Below are 24,773 nucleotides of genomic sequence, written 5' to 3'. Positions count from 1 at the left end.
TGTCTCCCCTCATGTAGGGCCAGTGTTTCAACATACAAAACACAGACTCATTGTGTATCAGTGTTGTTGTTATATTAACTACTGTACTGTACAGTATTGTATACGAAATACCGTACTTTAACAGTAGTAATGCTGATATAAGCTCTGTGTACATTGAGTTTGAATGGTGTGAATCGACCTGCCGAAAACAGAGATCACTTACAAGTGTTACTGTAGCTAATTAAGCTGTACTGTAGTGATATCAGCAAGTATTGCTAGTTAGGAACAACAGTGCTTTGTTGTAACTGTATGTATTACATGTATGTATAAGTATGGCGATAACTTGTGTTATGCGTACCGTAGTCTTAGTACACCTGTTTACAGGTACTGTACACTTACTGAAATCTGTTCATTAATTAACAATAATTTACATACTGTGATAGGAACTAAGTAAAACAATACAGTATTAGGCATTACAGTGGGTTACGTATTGTGTCAGTCAACCACGTGTCAGCAGTGGGCAGTGAGTTGTTAGATTAGGAGATAACTCACCGTAGGGCAGCAAGTATTTGTGGATTCTCGCTTTTTGCACCTGTCTCTGTTACCTAACCCCCTTGAATAAAGAGGGCTTGCTATATAGACAATGGCCTCCAAAATAATTAAGAAATATGGTAAGAAGATGATTACCTCAGAGGTAAAAACTGGCGTCAATGACCTTCGCTGTCAGGATGCCAGCATACTCTAAATCAATCTATCAGAGTTAAAAAAGATAAATTATCAAGAAAATGGTCATGGTATGCCGGCAGCAGACATGACAAAAATGTATAATTGTACAACATCCACGATTTATAAATTTCTGAAGAAAGAAGAAATATAAGTAATCGATACTGCAAAAAGAGTCCTAACCTTGACAAAATAATGGCCACGTGTTTTTGATAACATTGAAAACTGGGTTTGCTGACAAAGGAAGAGTCAGTGGGGTGGCCTCTTCTATGGAGGTTGAAGAGAGGGATCTAGTAAGAAACCTTTTGACTATCTGGTGCTGGATGTGTACTTTGGCCTGATTCAGAGACATTTTAATGCAGAATATAAAGATTTTTCTGTTTCCTCAATCACGTTGGTATACCAAGGAACCATCCCTTATGACATGCCCCCAGCTTAACCCAAGAGGTACTCCTGATGACACAAAAGGCAGTCTCAGAGGTTGGGGGTGTCATTCTTTATCACAGTTTGCTTGATGCTTGGGGGTTATGAATTACAGTTCTATTCAGAAAACACTCTTCATGGGCATTCAAGATGAGATTAAGTTAATGAGAAACATGTTGCTGAAAGGAGACTTCACCCTGCCTAAGGTATGTAATCCCTTTTTCAGGGTACCCTAATAAGTTTGAAGGATTCATAGAACTTGAAAGTTTTTCATGAAGTATTTCTAACCCAAGAAAATAGAAGACAGTTTTCCTTCTATTCCAGATTCTCAAGAACACAGAATTTAATTATCGACCGACCTTCTATAATCTGATTGCTGTTATGACATCTTTGGAAGTGGGTACTGCAGGAGGATCTCAGATCTTAGATAGTGACCCTCTATGAAAGTGAGAGACTGATTCTGACCACATCTAAAAACGAAGAGACCCTTTATTTATAAGGCTCCAGTCCATAATAAGGGTCAGCATCAGTTCCAGAAGCAGCATGCAAACAAACAAGAACTCCACACCCGTCTCAAGCCTTTCAAGTCTGCAGCAAGGTTTCCTCGAGACGAATATAGGCAGCAACATCATCCTGCTCAGGTAGAAACTCTAATCTCAGATAGTTCAAGATTTTTACACAGGGAAAAGAGTAACTTGACTAGAAACAGACCAAGGAAAACCGGGATGCTGGTTAGTTTCACTGAGGTAAAAGATCTCTACAAGAAATGTCCAAAGGTTGGTGGTTATCTCCATCATTTTCAGGAACATTGGATCTTTTCTTTGCAGGAACAGGGCAAAAGGTTGTAGTTGGTCATTGGTTTCATAACCACCACCGTAATACTAATTCTATCTAGCCATAACCTTGGAACTCATCTCCTTTGTAAGTAAAATGCTGAAAAAAGAAGACAAAGTAAAAGCAAGTTCCTAAAATTTCAGGGCAGTGTGCCAAAGAAAGACAGGCCCGAAAGAAGAGTGATCTTCAACCTAACTTGTCTCAACAAACACATTTCATGGGCATTCAAGATGGCACCCATTATGCATGTCCATGGATAGAGAATGGGTCATGCACAATGATCTTATGTATATTTATCTATATTTAGACATTGCATGACAAGGGAAATGACCTGTTCCTTAGGTCTACTTTTCATACTTGGTCCCAGTTACTACACCAAGAGGTTTGGACCTATACTATAGATCCAAAGATGATTATTGGCATGTCCCAATAACTCCCCACTGGTGGCCTTAGAGTTTCAGCTCAGAAGGAGTTCATACAGGTTCAAAGTGATGCCTTTCAACCTCAATTTAGCAACAAGGATGTTCACAAAACTAGAAAATTCAGTTATCAAACTCCTTTAGTTGCAGGAGTTCAGGTCATAGCATATCGGGACGACTCTTTAGTCTGGGTAGAGATGGAAGAATTCTGCCTCAGGTACATAAATCAAATCTTGAAAGTTCTTCAGAACTTTGGTTTCCTGATCAATTTCACAAAATCAATACTTTTCTTTAGAAGGATATTCCAGTTGCTATTTCTTTATTGGAGCATGTCAAAAGCCACTCTAAGCCTGAAAAAACATGTCAGCAAAGAATTTTACGCTAGGTCATTTCTTTTCTATGGAGTTGCTTCAGTTTGCTTCAACAGGCAACCCAGTTTTGAAGAACAGGTTAAAGATCTCAATTTGTTGTGGAGAACAGCAGCTTGGAAGGGGTTTTAAGATAATCGAGTGGAGTTACCTAGTTGCTGCAATAGAATTCTCAGACCTTGGGCCTTGACAAAGGCCTTCCTCATGGCGGTCTTGTTGGTCCTTATCTTGATATCCCTGATCCCTCACAGACACACATCAAAGTCAGGTTGGGGAGGTTATTCAGAGAAGATATATGCGTTTATGAAATTAGTCCCTCAGTTTGCACCATTTCACAAAATTATCTGTTAACTGATGGCAGTTTTTCTGGTGTTAATGAGGTTTAGTCTAAGAAGGAACTTTCATATCAAAATTTTCATTGACAACTAGGTAGCAGTTTGTTGTTTCAGGAAAGAAGGATCCTGCTTAAGAATTCTCAATCAATTGATTCTCCCAATTATGAAGTTCCTTCTTGAGAGAGATTTTTTCCTCTCCTGATCCGCATTTGGCACTCTCATATGATAACAGATGCCATACCCAGACAGACATCCCTGGACACAGTGTGTGGCCTAGTATCCAAGCTCCTTCCAAGAGACCCTTGAGATTTTCACGGACTCCCAAGTGGCAATGGTCACATCAAAAGAGAACCACTTGCTTCTTCTATACGTAGCTCTGAATATGGATTCTCAAGCTGTGGCAAAAGATTTGAACCTTTACTGGAACAGATAGACTTTTAAGGGACAGCTGTGCGTGTAGATCTACAATAGCTGAACAGCCCGTGGTTTTTACTGCTCCAGCGTCTAATACTGAAGTTACACCCTCTTGGATTAGCATGGCTGTGTTAGAGAGTAGGGAATCTGAATATCTTTGCTTCCTTCTTTCTGACACGGAACTTTTCCGCTTGGAATTTTTCTTCTGTATGTAAGGAAGGGAATTTCCAGCATACAACGTGACATATTTGTTAGGCTGTAAGGTTTTCTTTCACCAGACAATACCAGTTGGTGTGAAAGGCATGGAATGTCTTCCTAGGGATAGGTTGCCGTGCCAGATAACTCCGGACTTCTTAGCTTCTTTTTCTGGTCTGCCTCTTTGAAAATAGAAAGCTTAAGCCATCAACAGTTTTGTCATACAAATTGTCTTCCACAGAATCTCTCAAGTGAGCTTTTAACATGGAGTTACACTCAGACATGTTTCACAAGATTACTTAGTCTTTTGCTTTACAATGACATTCATGTCTTCTGAAGGTACAGTAGTTTCTTTCAAAATACCCAGACGATCTATATTCTAATGACCTCCATTATTAAGAAAGCTCACAAAAACCCACAATGTGAGAAAAATTGCTTCCTTTTATTCAATTTTAGGACAACCAGAGCTTTACAGGCTGGTCTGGGCATAGAGAGACAACTTTTCTGTGGTATTTTAAATCGTATTGGTTTCCCTGTTCCAAGGTGTTAAAGGATATGCCTTGGGAGACACAGCACCTGCCCAAAAACTGGTTTTTCCTTCATTTATGGGTTCTTGATGCCTATTTACTAAGCATAAGTTGTACCACATTGATTTAGAAATTTGAAAAATTTTCTCAGCCAAAACTGCATACAGTATTGTAATCTTACATTATGATGTGACCTTAGGGCATATGTTTGCCCCTTAAATTTCATTTAAAATATCAAAATTTACTGAGCTAATATAATGATACAGTATTGTGCTTTTTCATCTTTAAAATATATTTTTCTTATCTGTAGAAAAAAATATTTGGACATTCCCTTTGTTTGGTATGATGTTATATATTTCTTTTTATAACCATGATTTAAAACATTTTTGTGTGTTCTATATTGTACTATTACTTGTAATGTGATAAAGCTTTGTGAATAGAAATGCATTGAAAATAATTACAGTATAGATATTCAATATTTAATTTCTTCACAGGACTTTGTTTTACCAGAGGTGCGTGATCGGCAGTTTTTAATTAGCTTCCATAAGAGAGCTAAAAAAGTAGGAATGGACGTGGAAAAATATAATCGGCTAAAGGATAGAATCGCTCAGCTAGAAAATGATCTTGATAGGCTGCGAGATCCCCTGGCTCTCAATTTACCTCACAGTGCCCCCAAGGATGCTGACACAGCAGAAGCTCCATTAGCCAAGGCACAAAAACACATCAAAAACTTGTTGGGGCTGAAAAATGAAAAGTAGCTCTGATATTTTGATTGATTAGAATGATACTGAAATGCAGGAATTTTGTAATTTAGATTTTTTTAGCATAAGCTGGACAAGTTGATAGTTGTCCCGATGCACAAAGTTGCTCAGCCAAGCCTTAGCAACATTTTAATGAAATCATGTGAGTGATGGGAGTCTTACTGCCAATTTCATTGTTTTATATATAATAACTTGGTGAAATATGAAGAATTGTTATTAGAAGTTTGGTATTCTTCAGGTTGGAATTCAAATGAGAGCTGTGGTATGTAGTAGTACCCAGAGCCTTTTGATAAATATAGAAATGCAACATTCAGTTATGGCTCTGAGAATACCAGCCATTTTGAACTTGTATCATCATGCTAACTTTGAAGCAATGTGACATTAAAGGCTCCAAGTAACATGAGACTTCCTTTTTAAATTGAATAACTTCTTGAACTTTTCCTCATTGATGCAGTACAAGCTTTTTAAATTGATTATATTGAAATGATTTGATGATATATGATGTATTAGGATTTTAAAAAACTTTTCACTCCTCTTTTATTAGCTTTTTAGGAAAGGCTTTTGCATCTTCCATTTATGATACAGTATTTGGAAATTTACTATCATATGTAAAACAAAACTGGATATTAAATCTTTTATTTGAAATTATGTAGTTCTTTGAGTCATATTCAACATTTAGACCAAGTTTGTTACGACATAATTTTTCACAAATTGGAAGCATGAAATCAAATGGTGATCATCATTTAGAAATCTCAGGTTCTTAGAGATGACATTTTAATAATTTATGTAAGACAAGTAAAATCCCTTTAATTTTTCTTTTACAATTATACTTTAATCATAAAACAAAAATGATTTTGTGCACATTAAAATTTTTATATTTTGTAGGTCAAACAGATTATTACAGTAGTAGTTAATGTATCTAAAGAAAGATTTATATTCCATTTAAAATCAAGTAAATTTCTATTTATCCAAAGAAAATAGTTTCTCAAGAGTACTTAAAAAGAGTAAAAATGGCATGTGAACAGCATATTGAAATTACAGTACTATATGAAAGCCTGAACATGTTACATTAATATATCTAGGAGTTGAATGCAAACTGAAAAGTTGTGAAAGCCTTAATTTTCTTTTTGTCTGGCTTCCTCATGAAATCAAAGAAGCGTATCAAAAAGCACAAATGTACTTATTGTACGACAGTTGTTTTGTATGTAATGTGTACATCAGTATATACAGTATATGAATGGATTGTTTCTATAAGCATTTAAAAAATAGCAAGTCATTATTAATTGTTTAAACTGTTAATTATTTAATACAATGGCTTTTAAGAGTAAAATTCGTTGATTGATGCAGTATTAGAAGTTTGTAATATATTTTATCATTTAATACAATACTGTATATAGTGTGCTAATATTTTCTTTGTATGAAATACAAGCAACTATTTACACTTGTTTTATAACTATTTTTGGCAATTTTATTTAGTGAATTAGTGATCAAAGTAGTGTTGCAAAATTTTCGTAGATAATAGATTATCACAAGGCACTGTTATAGGATTTGAGTCAACTGCTTAACTATGTGTCTTCCGACAATGAAGGACTTGTTGACAACTAGGGAAAATTGGTTTGCTTTGTCTACCCAGTGAAAGAGTTTATCAACAGTTGTCTCTGTGGGATGTATCTGCCACATTATCCTAATCCCTTCAATGGAACCAGACACTACTTTTTTGAGTAATTGTCTCATCACAATTACATTAATTGCTTGATATTATATATACATATATATTTTGCAACACTGTATTACCATAAAATGTGCAGTTTTCCTTAGGTTATAAAGAGTAGTTTCTCTCTTGTTCTGTTGTTTCCTCTTCCTCTTGAGAAAGCTTTAGCATTGGATGGCATTGTAAACTGGTTAGCTATCCATGAGAGCCATCCTTCCTTAGCTGCCGCCAGGTTTTGGCAAGCAATTACTGATGACCTCGTCGTTTATAGGGTCAGGGGGTGATAATGGTTACTATTAGTTTTGTATTACTGGTTGTTAAAGCTAGTCTTTCACAATGTCATTGGTTGATGTTTACTAATATGTAGCCAGTTTTTAAGCATTTTTATAGTGTTATCCTAATAGGGAGAAAAGAAAGTTTTTAGCAATACATATTTTATATCAATATAGTTATTATTCATTGGCTAAGGTGAAACTTTTTATATGACATCTATGTCATAAGGATCTTATAAAACAGTATTCTCAATTCAAGTAACTTTAAAACCTTCTCATCTTCTATTTGAAAACTATCTTAATATCAATCTTAACCCTATTTAATCTGTCGTCTTAGGTCTAAATTTCCTATTTATTCTAATTAAGCTATAATATAAGTATACACAGAAAACTTGAATTAACTTTTGCATTAACATTTTGTATAAGCAAAAAAAAAAAATATGAAAAAATAGGCTGATAAACCATGTGCATTAAGGAAACCAGTCAAGTGAAACAAAAAATAATTGTGGTGTGTATTTTCTAAAAACACAAACTTGAAATACTTTTAAGAATTTTTTTTTATAAATAATAATATAAAAGTTTTGTGCATGATGCTTTCAAACAAACACGTTGCTTTTGTTAATAGATACAGTAATTCAAAATATAAAACATTATACTTCACGATAAACACATTTCATGTATAACATTTTTTACCAGTAGGCCTACAATTTTCATCCTAAAGATGAAGTCATAAGTTAAAGTTATCATTGATGGAGGCCATATATTTGTCTTGGGATTAAAAGGGTATAATTTTTATTTTTGCAAATATAGTGTAAATTTTAGAATACTGTTAAATGAACAAAAAACTGAATGTTTTATGTACATGCTGAAAAATATTCAAGGATTTTAATGGTTATAGATACAGTACTGTACTTATTCACTTTGATAGGTTTTTGTTGTTGAAAGTGTACAATATTACATAAATTATTATTCAATACTTCATATACAGATCATAATTTTTTGTTCTTGATTTCTTCCACATGAATGGTCATGTAATTGAGCTAGTAGAAATTATTTACTTTTAGAATTTATTGATTCTTATAATTTATTTATTTAACATTTTATGTTTTGAGGTAAAATTTGTCAATCATGAACAAACATATCCAGTAAATAATGAACTGTAGGCCAGCAAATATTGACAATTAGATGACTAAAATATAGATATCAAACTGGTGCTATCCCAATGTAAGCTGACCTCGAGTTCATCAGTTATTACAGTACCATCAACAGCCAGATTAAATCGACTTCTATCATTCTGTTAGATAGTCTGCAGTTATACTAAATTGCAAGTTATTAGCAAAATAACTTTGCCAAAGGCTTTGCTTTGCATTGTTTGATCATTTACACGAACCCTCTGAGTATCAAGTCCTCACTTTAACTAAAAAGGAGATAAAATAAATCTGGTATTTTTATATTAATTTTGATGGGATATATTTCTCCTTTACAGTGTTACTTGAATTGTTTATTTACTTCCTTTGCATCTCCTAAAGAGATTATTACTAAAATATTTGAGTCGAATGGTTCTGCAGATTTTAAAACTTTTGCACAAGCCAAATCTAATTGGGATTAGAATTTCTATTAATAAATGCAATCAAAGCCCTTTTCTTCCCACTGAATAACTTTCTTTCATTTCCATTATGATGCTGATCTGCCCATTGATTAAGGATTTTCCTCATTGCCATACAGTACACACATTCTCATTTAGACAGTATGTTGACATTCATTGCTAAATTTTGTACCTCATAATTATATTGTAGAATTTTGCAGGATGGTACATAATATGTGATAATTTTTGCTATGCATGTTTGTGTACACGATATAACAAATATTAAAAAGAAATTCAATCGAACTTTTAATTGTTTTGATTTGTCGTAAATCTGTAATACTGACATAGAGAAATGATACAGCATATCCAGAAATTTACAGATGCTTTTATTATTAGTTATGTGATGTAGCTCTCATTGTGTGCTTTTTTGAGCATCTACTTTCTTTAATACAATACCGACTTCAGGTTTTCTGTGTATATGTTAGTAGAAAGCGAATTTCTCACATTTACAATTGTCTTCTGATATCTAAACCAGTGTTCCTGCCAATGACACTTTTACACACGAATCCAGACTTTTTTCCATTGATTGACATCTACCTACAATCTGGACTTCTGTTGCAAAAACAGGTATAGTTTTTGCACAAAATTACCACTAGATTTATAAATGTTATCAGATTGTAAGCAAAAATTTACATAGAGCCTTTTGTAATGGTTTATACAATAGAATTTATGAGGAGTACACAGTATGGCTGGATTTACTAAATGATGCTACGATTACATACTTGCCATTAAGGTAATTCTAGGAAAGAAATAGTATTTAATATTTTGTTGCAAATTACTTAAATATTTTAAAGTGTATAAACATGGGACAAGTTGTCATAGTTAATCCCTTAGTGGAATGTATATTTTTTTTCTATACTCTATCTAGTATTTGGAAATATTCATATACTACACATATTTTTTTCAAACTTCATTGGTATTTTTATGGTGACCAGGAATTGTTGTTTTACAGGATTATTCTTATTTTGCATACAAGATGGTTTACATATATGACCATATTTTGTAAGTTTCAAGTTTGGATAGGTTTGGTTTATGATTGGGGAAACTTAAAAGTTTCTTTTCAAAGGTAACAGGCGTTTTGTCATTATTGTTCTCAATAATCTTGCTTTATTAAGATGTCTTGTAAAACCTATGTACACAGTGTGCATTTAATTTTAATTAATGTATTAAGTAAGCCACCTTGTAAGTAATGAATAAATTAAATGCCTTTGATTGGATTTTGTGATACTAATATATATATGTTTATATCACTTGCATGATATTTTTGGTTAAAATTTTCACTTTGAGTATGAACTTCATTAGTATTCTTTTATGACCAAATTAAACGTGTTTGGAATAAACAAGTGTAAGAGTGATTAAATTGGTTGTGATATGAGATACAGGTATGAAAACATTGCACTTGAAATTTTTCTCTTTTGATAAACTGTACAAACATCACAGAAGAATATTGAATATTGCAGCAAGATGGTGATATCAATAACTGTCATGTTATCTACGATGTACCTGGCCAAAATTATCTTTTTTTGTGTTGTGTACTTTTATCGCCAAAATTTTTCAGGCACTTCATGGCATTAGAGTGCTTTGAGCCCTTTACAAACTGTTGTTTTCTTGTTCAGAAAAAAAAAAATGGCCAGAAGGTCAGGAACGGGAAAATAAGACTTATGGTTATTAAGTGTACATATATATGGCACCTACATGATCAGCTTTGTGTATAAGTCTACAACTTGCTGTCCACATTTTTAGTATTAATGGAGTTCCTAAATTGTGTACACTGAATTTTATTGCAAAATTGTGTGAAACTACAGTATAGTATATTGCGTTCAAGGCATAAGGTATGAAGTCACAAAATAAACTTATATATGTGATCTTCTTTTTGACAAGTAAGTAATTGAGCAGTAGTTTGTTTTTTAATTAAACTCAGGTTATGTATAGCTAGATACTACCATCACCTAGAAAATTGATATTATACACAAAATCATATATATGTATCTTGGCATTGATCATATACCTGTACACTACTTTTCTAGGGTAATTACACTGGAATTCATAGTTTTGTCTTTTATTTATATGAGGTTTTTTAATTAAACTTTTAGCTCCTGTAATATAATGTAAAATAAAACTTGTTAAACATTTTTAATATGAACTCTTAATTTTCACAAGCTAACTTTCTTCTGAAAATGCAAAGCACATCACATCAATGTAATTTTCCAATTTTCTCTCGATACATTACAATATTTTCAACATATAGCCATTTAGTTTTATGAGACAACAAACACCTTATTGTTGATGGTGACCATTGTGAAATAGCAACTTAAATCTGAATCTTGAGTCAGATCCCCATGTCTTAGCCTCTTTACATTAGTTGGGGAGCAATTGCCTAAGTTGTTGCAACTCAATACTCAGCTCTGTTTAAATGTTCTAGTAACTAAGTTGATAAAACTTTCTCCTGTATTGCACTCCATTTTCCTTTTTTCTTTTAGGACAAGAATTTTGTTGAAAAACCCTGCAGAATCTCATCACTTTGCTAGTCACCATGAAAAAAAAAAACTTTAAACACTCAGAACAAAACTTATAAAAATTGAAAATAAATTGAATAAAACAAAACTTTTATTCTCATACATTTCACTCATAATTTGACATTGCCCCTTGATTTTTAGAACTTAATTAAGTTTGGCACAGAAGGGGCAAGTCCTTGAAATTTTAAGCATCACATTCTTCAAACCCAAACTTCCAAAAGAGATCTATCAACTTTGGTATAAAAGTTTTCCCTCCTGCTATGGTATTCAATCTTACTAGGCCATTCTATCTTAAATGCAGTGATCTTTGAATATTGCACCGGCATCTTTTAATCTGTGACAAGGGGTTCCATCTTGCATAGTGTTTTATGAGAAAGTTAATTATTTTCAAATACGGTATCAGCATACCTCATTCCTTTAATTGTTGTATTCTTTGGAAGAAAATGTAAACCACCAGTACTCCTTTACACTTTAAAGCTTCCTCAAACTATCACAGGAGCAGAATGTTTTAAAATCTTTACAGTATACTTTCATATGAGGCTGTTTGATCCTTGAGGTCTCCATACCGTCTTGTCGGCCATTCAAATGACACGAAAGGAAGCTCATGACTAAATACAACAAATTCCCAGCCCATTTCACTCCAGTGCAAATGACCTTGAAAAATCATTCAATAACTTTCTGTTCAGGGCATCTTTGCCACAAGGTGAAATAGTAGCCCAAGATCTTTTTGTGATTAAAATGTTATGTGGTCTCCAAGGACCTTCCTTTCCAGCCCAAGGTCTTTTTGTGGTTAAAATGTTATTGTGGTCTTCAGGACTTAACTGTGAAAGGCTAGAACAGGGAATCTAATACAACATGATTACCAAAGAAATGTTCGTCTCCCTTGCTCTAGATCAAGTGTATCAATGTGCAAAGCAGCTTGGTAGCTGAAAGTTATCTGCTATAAGTGATGGTATTCACAATATCCCAGAAAAAAAACCATCATTCCAGTCATTGCCGGTGTGCCTAAGTAACGATAAACCCTCAATAATCATTCACGTTGAATTGTTGAAGGATACTGTACGCAAAGTATCTTTGAGAGACCAATCACTTCAAGAACATTATTAACTTGAATACAAGTAGCCGTCTGCTTACGAACTATGTGACTCACAACTTCGACTTTATGGTCACTTTTGCTACTGGGATAAGTTTGTTGGAAATATTACACTAATAGGACAAATATTTCCTTAGAAATATTGTAATATATTCTCTTTCATAAAAATTAATTACATGGTAATGTCTCTTGGTAAGTTAGTATTTTACTTTATTGATAATTTACAATATCCATTTTTACATAAAAAACAAATTAAGAAAAATCCTAATGTCTTTCCAGTTCACATCATACATCTGGAGACTGCATATTCCGGGTAGAAAGCAAGCAGCCAAATCGATTAATACTACTGTAATACTCCCATTATTGAAATATTAAATAACAATTTCAAGACTTCGAGGTCTGTATCGGTTGTTATAAATATTACTTAGCGTAAATTTGACTGTACACTTAGGACAAAATCTCATATTTTAAACTAGTTTTATTTCATGTGTTTCATCTCAGATAGTAGATTGATATTTATCTAATAAAATTAACATACAATAATAGGACAAATATTAATTTAGAAATATATTTTCTTTTACATTATAAAAATTATATACTGTACATTTTCTTGGTTATTATTATTATTATTATTATTATTATTATTATTATTATTATTATTATTATTATTACTTGCTAAGCTACAACCCTAGTTGGAAAAGCAGGAGGCTATAAGCCCAAGGGCTCCAACAGGGAAAATAGCCCAGTGAGGAAAGGAAAAAAGGAAATATAAAATATTTTTTCTGGGTCGACCTGTGACGTCCGGCGAAAAAGTCCTTCTTTGTACTTTTTCTGATATAAATCTTCCAAATATACCAGAGAAAATTAAAAGCATGGAATGCAGAGGTTACAACCCTCGCGCGAGCACCTTGTTGGTGTCGTATATCTAAAAAAGGGCGTTTGTAAAACACTATTCACAGGCTGTCTTCCATTTAGATAATCCCTTCATCAAAGGGGGAGGGCCGTGACAGGCCCTAGAGAATACAGTTGGGATACCCTACCGACACCTACCACTCGCGCTCACCAGGTCATCCTTCTGTTTTGGACTTGCCCGCTAAGTTGATAAGTGTTTTGCCCAGTGTTTTTTGAAGTGATTGTCGTTAATTCAACATGACTGACGTTGATACTTCACCCTTACCAATGTTAAGTACCATAGTTTGTTTTGGCAGCTTTTGACAGTACCGGGCATTTGTTCTGTTTCCAATATGGTGGTTTTTAGTTTTGGAAGCGATTGTCCGGCCGAGGTATCGGCAGCCATTTTGTGTTATGTTCGCTTCGGTAAATATTCTAGTTAATTTTGCCCATCTGGTACTCTGTCATCTAGGTTATATCACTTACGTTTTATGGCCTTTTAGTGTTATCATTAATTTTTACTATGGTATTTATTTGCTTGCAAGTCCAATTTGGACCTACGAAGAATAGCGATTTAAAGAATAGCGAATTAAAGTTTAGCGATTTAGTCTGTTAGTTTGTACTCGCCTCAGAGGCTTCGATTTAGACTATATCCATGTTTATTTGTTACGTTGTCGTTATTCTTCGTTCTTGGTTATTACTAAGAAAAGCAATCAATTTTATTAATGTTCTTGTTTTATGGTGTGATGTTAGTTTTTTTTATTATGTAACCTTGAGAGCGAAAACAGAGACTGCTCGTTCCCTGTTCTACAGATATGAGTTATCCCTTTTCTCGTTTTCTTTGTTAGCTCGAGTAAGAGAGGTGAATTTCCCGTTCTCCGTTTTTATACGATCACGAGTTATTCAGGCCTCCTCTTAGTATCAGAGATGATGATAGTACGTTTAATATTATAAACGTTTTTATTGATGTGGTTACTGTTAATATAGCTAACACTATTAATAGGTACGTTAGTGTATGAGTCATTAATTGGGGTCGTTTTATACCGACACCCTTAGCTCCGTGAGTTATGCTTAGCTCCGCCTTGAGTTATGCTCCGCTATATGGATACTCATTGGGTGAGAACTAGTTAACGTTCAGGAGCAGATTTTTGGAGTGCAACGGTGAAATCCGGCACTCGGACTCCGGCTGAAGCCTTTTACACACGAACCTTTGTCATGTTTGATCATAATTACACCGTTACGGCCGGCTTCACGGGAGATAACACAATCATTCATTGAGGTTAATGTTATCGTACCGGGAACGGTCACGATATCACGGTGACGGGCCTTTGCTACCGGATCTCCGGTACAAACAGAGATCAAGCAGACGGCCAGAACCGGAGTTAACAATGTGATACCGATGAAGACTTCACAGTTTCATTATTACGGTCCCTTTTTCTTCGAATCTCCGGCTTCACTGGAGATAACACAAACATTCAGTATTAGAGAATGTTATCGTACCGCTGAGGATCACGTTTTCACGATGACGGACCTTTGTCACTAGTTCTCCGTTACAAACAGAGATCAATCAGACGATCAGAATCAGGGTATGAACCCCTTTTTCATGAATAATCACAATATCGTTATTACGATCCTTTTCATCGAATCTCCGGCTTAACTGGATATCGTACAGGCGATCAGCATTGAGGTTAATATTAGTTTTCCTCTGGTGTTCACGTTGTCACTATGATGGACCTTTGTACCGGGGATTGTTACCGTAGCTCCGGTACAGACAGAGATCACTCAGACCACGGGTGGCCAATCTCTTGTTTTTGCTGTAAAGGAAAGGATTTAACATGAATACAAAGTAAACTGTACTTACTTTAATGACACTTTGAATTTGCGTTGGTAATATTCATTAGTTATTCTTGAAAGTCCAAATAAAAATATATGAACATAACTATGCCTATATTTATGCATATATTTAATTCTAACTAGGTATAAATATGGATAAATATCCATACAACATCGTGTTCAAATAGAAATAAATTGATTATGCCTATATTTATGCATTTTCAATTCTAACTATGCCTAAATATGAATAAATATCCATACAACATAGTGTTCAAATAGAAATAAATTGATTGTGCTTATATTTGTGCATATTCAATTCTAACTATACCTAAATATGAATAAATATTCATACAACATCGTGTTCAAATAGAAATAAATTGATTATGCCTATATTTATGCATATTCAATTCTAACTATGCCTAAATATGAACAAATATCCATACAACATAGTGTTCAAATAGAAATAAGTTTCCACTCAGTACTGGGAACCAAACGTTGGCCCCTTCTGATGAAGGGCCGGGTCGAGACTAACCATGCCATGAGAGGCTATCTACTGTTCCTTGAAACTCTGGTCAGTGAACAGATGAATCAATAGAATACTAATAGCCAGTAAATAATGTTAGACCCGGTTCTGAACGTCTGAGTCAGGGGTGGCCAACCTGTGGCGGATGCGCCAACAGTGTCACATTTCATGAATACAAGTGTCGAACTATACCCCAAAAGATAGTACATTAAATGATTTTTCTTTAAAATTGATTTTTATGAGTTATACAGCTGATCCCAGCCTGTGAATAGGATCACTAACCAAAGTTCAAGGAACATCCAGACTTATGTCCCCTTTCTTTTACAGAAGGTTCGCCTACATGGTTCCCGTCAGGATGATGATGAATCTCTCTGGCCTGCAAGAGAGGCTCTCCGCCCTTGGTTATCAAGGTTGGGAAGAAATGCTCCATCTAGAGGTCCCTATCTCCTCAGAGTGTCCTCTCTAAGGTTGGACGACGACCCCATGGACGGGCAGGTAGGTGGGGATGAATTTTGAGCCTTCAGCTTTGCAATTACCTATGTCACCGACCTAGGACCCTTAATGGATCCTGATGTTCATGTTACCCTGCATAAACCGTGACTGCTAAAAGCAACACATTCTAGGGAAAACCAAGGGGCTATGACGGAGCTCAAAAGTATGGTAGTGAGTCGGATCCGTTCAGGAACTCAGAAGTTTCCCCCTACAGCCCTAGGCATATCGAAGTAACCTCCTTCGATAAAAACAACGCATAGAGATTTGCCTTACATGTTCCATATATAGATGGTACCATAAATCTGGATGGCATAGACGTCCTCCCTCTGGGGGACCTAGAATTTACTCCCAGGTACTAGAATTCCCGTTCAACGGATTCGTTCGATTGAAAGAGATTGCCTTGGTTAGGTTAGACAAGGTACCGAAGGTAACAGTATTATTTCTTAAAGGGCAGGCCCGATCTGTCTGGACCAGGATGTTGTCAGTCTGGGGGGTACGATAATTCCAAGATCTGCCCTTCCAATTCGACCTACACGTTTGATGGTCTGATCGGGTTAGTTGTGGGAAATACGTTCTGTCTGAGGCCTCTATCAGACAGGAATCGATAGTCGGTTACCCACTCGTCATCACAGCCTCCCTCTGATTCGACGTCTATGCATCCAAATCCCCCTCATCAGGTGGTCTACCTCACTGATTCACCAGGTACACAGCCCAACCCCGTTGGGATGTTTTACCTGCATACAGCCCTAGATCCGAACCCTCAGGCTCCTCTCGTGGACACCAGAGAGGAAGCTACAGGAGTAGAAGACAGTCTCGCCATCGAGACGGACCTAGAAAAAAGGGGGCTCGGAGAAGGAAAGTACCTAGATTCACCCCCTCACAATGCGGTGGTCCCGGTAGGGGGTAGACTTTACCACTTTTAAGACCATTGGACCTTCGGTCTGTGGGCTCATAGCATAATCTCTAAAGGTTTGAGGTGAAAATGGCCACAAGGTCCTCCTCCTCCACCAGTGACCTTCTCCCAGAAATCCACTCCCATCCTGGAAGAGTACACCACAGGGTTACTCAAGAAGAAGCAATGAAACGGGATCGATCACTGAAGTTCCAAAGCCACCTGTTCACAATTCCGAAAAGGCTTGGCGGCATTGAGAGTGGACCTGGACTTGTCAAGCTAAACTCTTACATTCTCTGCGACAAGTTCCGGATGTTGACTATCCCTAGGTACGGACCTTACTTCCCCGTAGGACCGTCACCACCTCTGTTGATCTTACCGACGACTATTATCTTGCGCCTTTAGCTCGAAACTTCTCTTCTTATCTGGGTTTCCGCCTAAGCAGGAAAGCCTTTGTGTTCAAGACATGCCCTTTGGCCTCAACATTGATCCCAGGATATTCACAAAACTGGGAGAGAGAGTGTTAGAACAACTCAGGAACCAAGAGATACAGATCATTGCTTATCTGGCCGGTTGGCTCATTTGGGCCCGGCCGGTCATAGAAGGCAACCGAGCTACGAAGGAATTATTTCAATTTCTCGACAACCTGTGATTTCGGGTCAATCTCCAAAAAATCTCGCCTGCAACCATCAGTCCGCTTAGAATGGTTAGCCATTCAGTGGGACCTTTCGAAGCACAAGTTGTCTCTCCCTTCCAAAAGGTAAGAGGAATAGTTTCCAAGATCAAAAAATTTTCTCAAACACAAACAGGTGTCTGAAGAGCCTTAGAAAGTATCCTCGGACTTTTCCAATTCACTTCAGTAACAGATCTAATAAAAGCCAAACTCAAAGACATCAATCGAGTTTGGAGAAAGAGAGCTACAGTACCTATAAGAGACATGGTCTCGAAGGTCCCCTGTGTCTTGAAAATGAGACTACGCCCATGGTCCGAACCGAAGGACCTCTCCAAATCGGTTCCTCTACAATTCCCACCTCCACAAGTGACATTCCATACAGCCGCGTCTCTAAGTGGATGGGGGGGATTACTCCGAACATCAGATGTTTCAGGTTCTTGGTCACTCTCCATGAAACAGTCCCATATCATTGTTCTCAAAGCCATGGCAGTGTTCTTGACCCTGAAGAGAGACTCTCCTCCGAGGTCGACCCACATCAGAGTAGTGTCAGACAGCACAGACGCAGTACACTACGTCAACAGGGGAGGATCCAAGTCACCCAACCTGAATCAGATCCTGGTCACTATCTTCGACTGGGCAACAGAAGAGAACTGGTTCCTGTCAGCACCTCACCTAGCGGGAGGCCAGAATGTGAGAGCGGACTCACTATCCAGGACGGATCCACTGGAGTCAGAATGGTCTCTAGACATAATTTCATTCCGGTGGATACTCAGGCTCGTTCCAGGCCTCCAGGTAGATCTATTCGCAACTCAGATGAATCACTAACTTCCTTGTTATGTGACCCCAACCCTGGACCCTCGGGCTTATGCCATGGACGCATTACCCCGGGATTGGAACCATTAGAAGAAGATTTCCCTATCTCCCCCAGGGAATCTTCTAAAAACTTTTACACAAACTACGCTCCTTCCGGGGCGCAGTGGCTTTAGTACCACCTCACTGGCCAAGAACAGTTGGTTTCCTCTCCTCCTCGAGTTGAAACTCAGTCCCATCCGGATCCCGTTCCTCAAACTAACCCGAGTATCCAAACTCACTGTGTCAGATTACTCAAGGATAGCCAAAACTCTAACTTTGTGGACTACAGGAAGTTGGCAGCTCGTAGAGATGCGAACATTGAACCGGAAACGATTTCTTCATCGAATGGGACAAAAAAGGGACTCGACAATTCGCCAATATGATTCGGCCGTTAACAACTAGTAGGTCCCCTAAGAGTGCAGACCATACTCGTATGTCCCCGCATTTAGCCATCTCTTTCTTGAGGTTCCTATTTGACAAAGGCCTAACAGTTAGCACTTTAACCACCATCAAGTCAGCTTTGAAGAAGATCTACCTTGTTGGGTTCAACATTAACCTAGCTGATTCCTATTTCTCATCAACCCCAAAAACATGTGCTAGGCTTCGACCTTCGGTTCGGCCATAAAAGGACTCTTGGTCTCTGAACGGTGTTCTCAAACTTGCGATGGACACGGACAATGAATCCTGCTCTTATATCACTCTTCTTAGGAAGACTTTATTTCTAACGGCTATGGCCTCAGGTGATGGAACATCAAAACTAGCAGCTCTCACGAAACCCGGAAAACATAGATTTCCTCCCTTCAGCCGAAGTACTCCTTTTCCAGACAAAGCTTCCCTAGCTAAAAAATGAGGATCCGCAAAATAGGTGCTCCTCTCGGAAGATTATTCTTCATCCCCAGGATTTTTCTCCGTGTACAGTCACACTCTCAAGCCCCTTTTTAGCTAGAACTGCCACCCGCTCGTCTGGCCCCTTGGTTATCAGGGAACAAGGAGGTACTATTTCCATTCACGGTATCAGGCAACAAATCCTCTACTTCATTAAACATACTAATCCGGAATCATTTCCCCAGGCTCATGATATACGGACAGTAGATGCCTCCAACAATGACTTCCAGAACAGGGACTTTGATGATTTTAAAAAATATACGGGTTGGAAATCCCCTATGGTTGTCAAACGCCAATATCTAAAGATCTTACAGGCCCTTAAATACCCGACGATGGCAGAGGGGAGCCTTATCTCTCCCCATTAATCTCCTCTTCTTCCTTTCTTCCATCTCTTCTCTTCTCCCTCCTACCCGCCACTCACACCACGTCGCCGCTCTCCTTGGTAGTTCGTTAGCCCTATGATATTTGCCATGTTTAATTCCTATGGTTTAACTGTTATTGTAGTTACCGTTCCTTTAATGTTTAGATATACTTAGACATGTAAGGTTTGATGCCTTTTGCGATTCGACACTCAGTTGGTTCCTTGTCGTCATTATTATTTAACCTTACGTTCCCTATGTCATTTGGCTGGTTGGTAATTGGACGATTACTTTATTATATCATAGTTTTGTCGTACATGGTGATTGTATTCTCCTCATTATGTTATTAATTTATTGGGCTTGGAAGGCATTCTCTGGTACCTTTTCGCCGGACGTCACAGGTCGACCCAGAAAAGGGATTTTGACGAAGGAAAAATCTATTTCTGGGGAGAGACCTGTGACGCCCGGCGAAACCCTTCCCCATTATTTTTGTACGGACCCACCCTTTTCCTTGCCAAGCCATATGTTCTTGCAGAAGGATGACCTGGTGAGCGCGAGTGGTAGGTGTCGGTAGGGTATCCCAACTGTATTCTCTAGGGCCTGTCACGGCCCTCCCCCTTTGATGAAGGGATTATCTAAATGGAAGACAGCCTGTGAATAGTGTTTTACAAACGCCCTTTTTTAGATATACGACACCAACAAGGTGCTCGCGCGAGGGTTGTAACCTCTGCATTCCATGCTTTTAATTTTCTCTGGTATATTTGGAAGATTTATATCAGAAAAAGTACAAAGAAGGACTTTTTCGCCGGGCGTCACAGGTCTCTCCCCAGAAATAGATTTTTCCTTCGTCAAAATCCCTTAAGAAAAATAACATTAAAATAAATATCTCCTATTTAAAATATATAAACTTGAACAAAACAAGAGGAAGAGAAATAAGATAGAATAGTATGCCCAAGTGTACCCTCAAGCAAGAGAACTCTAATCCAAGACAGTGAAAGACCATGGTACAGAGGCTATGGCACTACCCAAGACTAGAGAACAATGGTTTGAATTTGGAGTGTCCTTCTCCTAGAGGAGCTGCTTACCATAGCTTTTGGTAAGCTAGTATTTTCTTTTATTTCTTGCAAGAAACACAGAAAAGGGTTTTTACACATTTTGCAAGTTATTCTTTGTCAAATTCATGTCATATGTCTGGTGACGTCATATTTTTGACAGAAGGCGAGCTGGCAAATAGAGTGATTTCCTTTCGATACGTTACCGAATGATACAGTACTAGTAATCCTGTTATTGAAACATTTAGTAACGATACCAAGTATTTCTAATAATGTCTTAGGAAATATGAAGATTTAATAATCAACTAAATACTGGAAAATGGTATGAAGCTTTAAAAGTGTCTGCTAAAACTTGAAATCAGCTGACAAAATGGCAATGCCGTCTATTAAAGACACTCCAAAACAATATGATATAGGAGTTATAGAAATTGGGTGGTAATCAGTAGGGCTAGAGCTATCACAAACACATTTACGTAATGGAGTAAAATTACCAATTCTGTAACAAGTGCAAAAGGAATCTCCTCTCTCCTCTTGCTGACTTTTTGAAGATAACAGACAACTTATGAGCTAAGAAATCAGCTGTCTTTATAAAATACAAAGGAAAAATGCCATCTGGGTCTACTCCATAAGTATCAATTTCTATAAAAAGAGTTTTAATTTCATGACACCAAAAAGCTAAACTAGTTAGGATAGCCTCAAGAAAACAGGATTGAGGATAATAGAATTTCTCATTACTCTGCTTATTGTCAAACACATCAGCCAAAGGGATTGCCTTTCTCTTTGGACAGTGAGTGACAGAGACATCTGGTTTAAGTAAAAGAGGAACTGTTAAGTCTATACCTTTACCTTGTAACTATTATGGGTTGCAGAAAAGTAAGAGCCCCTCTCTGGCCGGAAAGGTCAGGCAATCTACAATAATAACAACCTTGTAAATGGCCAACCTTTTAGTGATAGGGATCTATTTCTGTCAGTTTCCAAACAGCATTATACTACACTCATTTATTCCATTACAAAATAGAAAAATAGGTCTACTAAAGGAAGAGACATGGTAGTAAAATAACAGACTAAAAACATGAGAATTAAGTTTAAGGATATATTTGATAATAGACGCAGTGAAAGACTGAAAATTCACTAAGGTAATGGATGTGTTAAAAATGAAAATAGTGATACAAAAGGACATAACTAATGAGATGATTGAAATTGCAGATTATCAGCCAACTTCTTGTAATTACGAATGTAGGTGAGTACAGCTAGTCGTAAGCAAATAGCCAAGGGTTTTTATGGTATTGTTGAACATTGTTTGGATTTTATGTGCCTCATATTATGTCATAATGCTGATTCTCATCGACATATAGATAAAGAAAAGTGTTAGATACATAGCATGTTCTCTGGTACTGAGACATTTTTCTTTGATAAGAAGATTACAGAAACTTCCCGCCATGGATTTTATCTAAATGTTGTTTTTGGGCTCAAGCCATGGCGTCCTGATGGAAGGTTCCTTTTTGGTAGCTTCCTTGGGTATATAACTACTAAGATATTCCCAGAGAATTTAACCACAGGTTATCACAGAATTCTAACTTCTGGAGCGAGTATCCTAAAGGTTTCCCCTTAAGACATCGTATATCAACAGGGGACGCATGTATTAACGCGCCACATAGCTATCTGCACCTCATACAGAGTTAACACTTCGATATGGAGGGACAGAGAATAGCTGGGGAGCTGTTCCACAGCTAATCCCTTCCGTGGCTACTTTTGGTACTCGAGACGTAAACAAACGGGCGCCACCGCTAGATGACGCCACGTCCGTCCCCATCCTTTGTACAGTAGCTTGCCCTACTTAGACGGATTTTCCCTGTGCTATACTTATCGCTTTGCATCTTTATTATGTCGCTACCTTCGGCCTCGCCTTCTTCTGGAAAGTTGAGTACAAGGTTCCAGTATTGTTTAGTTAAGCTCTGACCGTAAAGTAAATATTACTTTCCGAGATAATTGTTGTTTTGTGGCAGAGCTGTGCCTCTACCGGACACGCCATTTTATGGCGTCGTTGTTGTTCTGCATGCCTTATTTAGTTAGCCACAACAACGCTTCCGGCCTCATTTACTAATTGATAACATTAGTTTATTTAGTCTTCATAGCTAGGAACTTTTATATCGTGTTTTGACGCTTTTTATCGGTCATCGATTGACCTCATACCAGTTGGCTACTATAGCCCCCAGGCCAGAGTGCCTATATATCAGTGTTCATGCATGATTTTATTAGTGATCCTAGGCTAAGTTATCAAGATAGTGGCATTATTTTACAATACTATTGACTGTGATGCAAGTGTTTTCGCCTTCAGGGACCATATAGGGGATAGGTTAGTTAGTGTACCTTCCTAACCTAACCTACATGTAGGACCCCTATATGCTTCCTTCATCCCCCTGCCCTTGGCATTCCCTCTGCGTAGCCCTGCTTCCCTTACCATGTAAAGGGATCAAGCTCCTACCAGAGTATATTATCGCCTCTCAGTCCTCCCTCAGGGAATGAACCCCCCTTAGGGTTGCGCCTGAGAGTGAGGAACGGCTAGCCCTTCCTCTATGGCTAGGACTAAGTCTACGACTGTCCTGCGATAGCGATATGTCTTCTATCCTTCCTAGTTCAGGGCGTTCAGCCCTGCTCTAGGTTAGGTTTTGGAAGGGTAATTCTGTTCCTTGCTGAAACTGTACCCATGCACCGTTTCAGTCAGGCTGCCTTACCTTAGGTTAGGGAGTGTCCTCCCTTCCTTAGTGGCCGCCCTGGTACAGAACCCCTTTCATGGAAGACTCTTCTCTTCTCCCCTCCCCACCTATCGCTTGTATAGCCTAGCCTATACTTAGGTTTGTCTATACCCATCTGTCCCCTGTCCTACAACTCCTCCTTAGGGTGGAGTGATAGGGCTACCTTGAGCTTCTGTGTGCAGTCCGCTCTGGTACATATACCCTTCATAGTGTCCTATGGGGTTAGCCACTGGATGTGTTCTGTATACAGGGGTCTCCCCCTCTTTGGGTGTCCCCTAGCCCTCCCTTGGGCTACCCTAGCTCCCGGTCCTCTGCGGCCCCTGCTTCTGGGTGATAGAGCCAGCCTCTATCATGGGTACACCCTCTCAGGGGGGGATGTCTGGGAATCCATGGCTGGACTTCTTACATCCCTCCCTCTGTCTCTTTCACTATCCGGGTGCCGGTCCCTTGCCGCCTCCACTGTCGGCGATACCCACCTCCTACCTTGGTGACTCTCCCCATACCCCATGGCCGCCAGTCCTCCGTGTGCCGGGGGACTGCCGCCTGCCGCCGGCTTCCAGCTGATGGCTCTCCCCCTCCCTCATAGCTTGGCCGTCCGCCCGCCGGCCGGCCCCCGGAGTCCCGGCATCCGCTGCCGGCAGTCCGGTTCTGCTATAACCATCCTTGTTCCTGTCACCAATCCGGCAACCTCCGGCTGCCGGAGCCGCCGCTCCCCGCCGGCGTGCTGCCACTGTGCCGGCGGCCGCCACCCTGGTATTACTCTTGACTTCTATATTGTCTTCCTTAATGCCAGAAACTCTGCTGGAGCGGCCTCCGGCGTGCCGGAGGTCTGCCGGAACCTTCCGGAGGCGTCAAGGCGACTTGCACCCCCTTCTACTAGCTATCATCTGATGTTGATAACCCTACATCGCAACCAGATGGTTTGATTACATAATGGATAGGTATTGCCTTACCGTTCCATTAGTAACCATGCTGTCTTCTTGCATATCACAGATTTCCAGCATGTTGCGTGTATCTTAGCACGGCCGGTTGCCGGAAACCGTTACCCTATGAAATCTTCTACGTTCCATATCCTTGGGTCTGAGTGGCCTCAGCCCCAGTTCTATATCCTTGGCAATCCCTCTAGAAATTCCCACTGCCTACACGGCATGCTATGTGGAATTCTGCCCTGTGTCCTCGGTCACAACAAATTGCCTACGGATAAGGTTACGGTAACCGGCCGGGCGGGTTACACGGAGGATGTGTCTATCTCCTTCTTTTCCGCCCACTCTCTGAACGTCACAGTATTTCTACCACTGAATATTAGGTTAAAGATTAATCACTTAATACTTAACCTTAAAATAGAAGTCA

The 24,773-nt window shown here is 38.3% G+C and overlaps 3 protein-coding genes across 7 annotated transcripts in view; 2 read left to right on the top strand and 1 right to left on the bottom strand.

Annotated features, from left to right (window-relative positions):
* The window catches only part of MCU (mitochondrial calcium uniporter), a 73,120-nt gene extending 62,382 nt beyond the window's left edge, over window positions 1–10,738 (top strand). Inside the window, exon 6 of the mRNA XM_068382794.1 lies at window positions 4,712–10,738. Coding sequence (XP_068238895.1) covers window positions 4,712–4,975 — 264 coding nt within the window. The 3' untranslated portion in view covers window positions 4,976–10,738. The remainder of the gene's footprint in view (window positions 1–4,711) is intronic.
* LOC137649946 (calcium uniporter protein, mitochondrial-like) overlaps window positions 1–24,773 on the bottom strand; it is a 799,430-nt gene that overhangs the window by 218,266 nt on the left and 556,391 nt on the right. The window lies entirely within an intron of this gene.
* The window catches only part of LOC137649945 (uncharacterized), a 402,495-nt gene that overhangs the window by 120,934 nt on the left and 256,788 nt on the right, over window positions 1–24,773 (top strand). The gene's annotated exons all lie outside the window — the stretch shown is intronic.

This window comes from Palaemon carinicauda, chromosome 11 (assembly GCF_036898095.1).
Source record: "Palaemon carinicauda isolate YSFRI2023 chromosome 11, ASM3689809v2, whole genome shotgun sequence".
NCBI lineage: Eukaryota > Metazoa > Arthropoda > Malacostraca > Decapoda > Palaemonidae > Palaemon > Palaemon carinicauda.
Note: the sequence above shows the minus strand (reverse complement) of the source record. Positions and strands in the feature narration are given on the sequence as shown.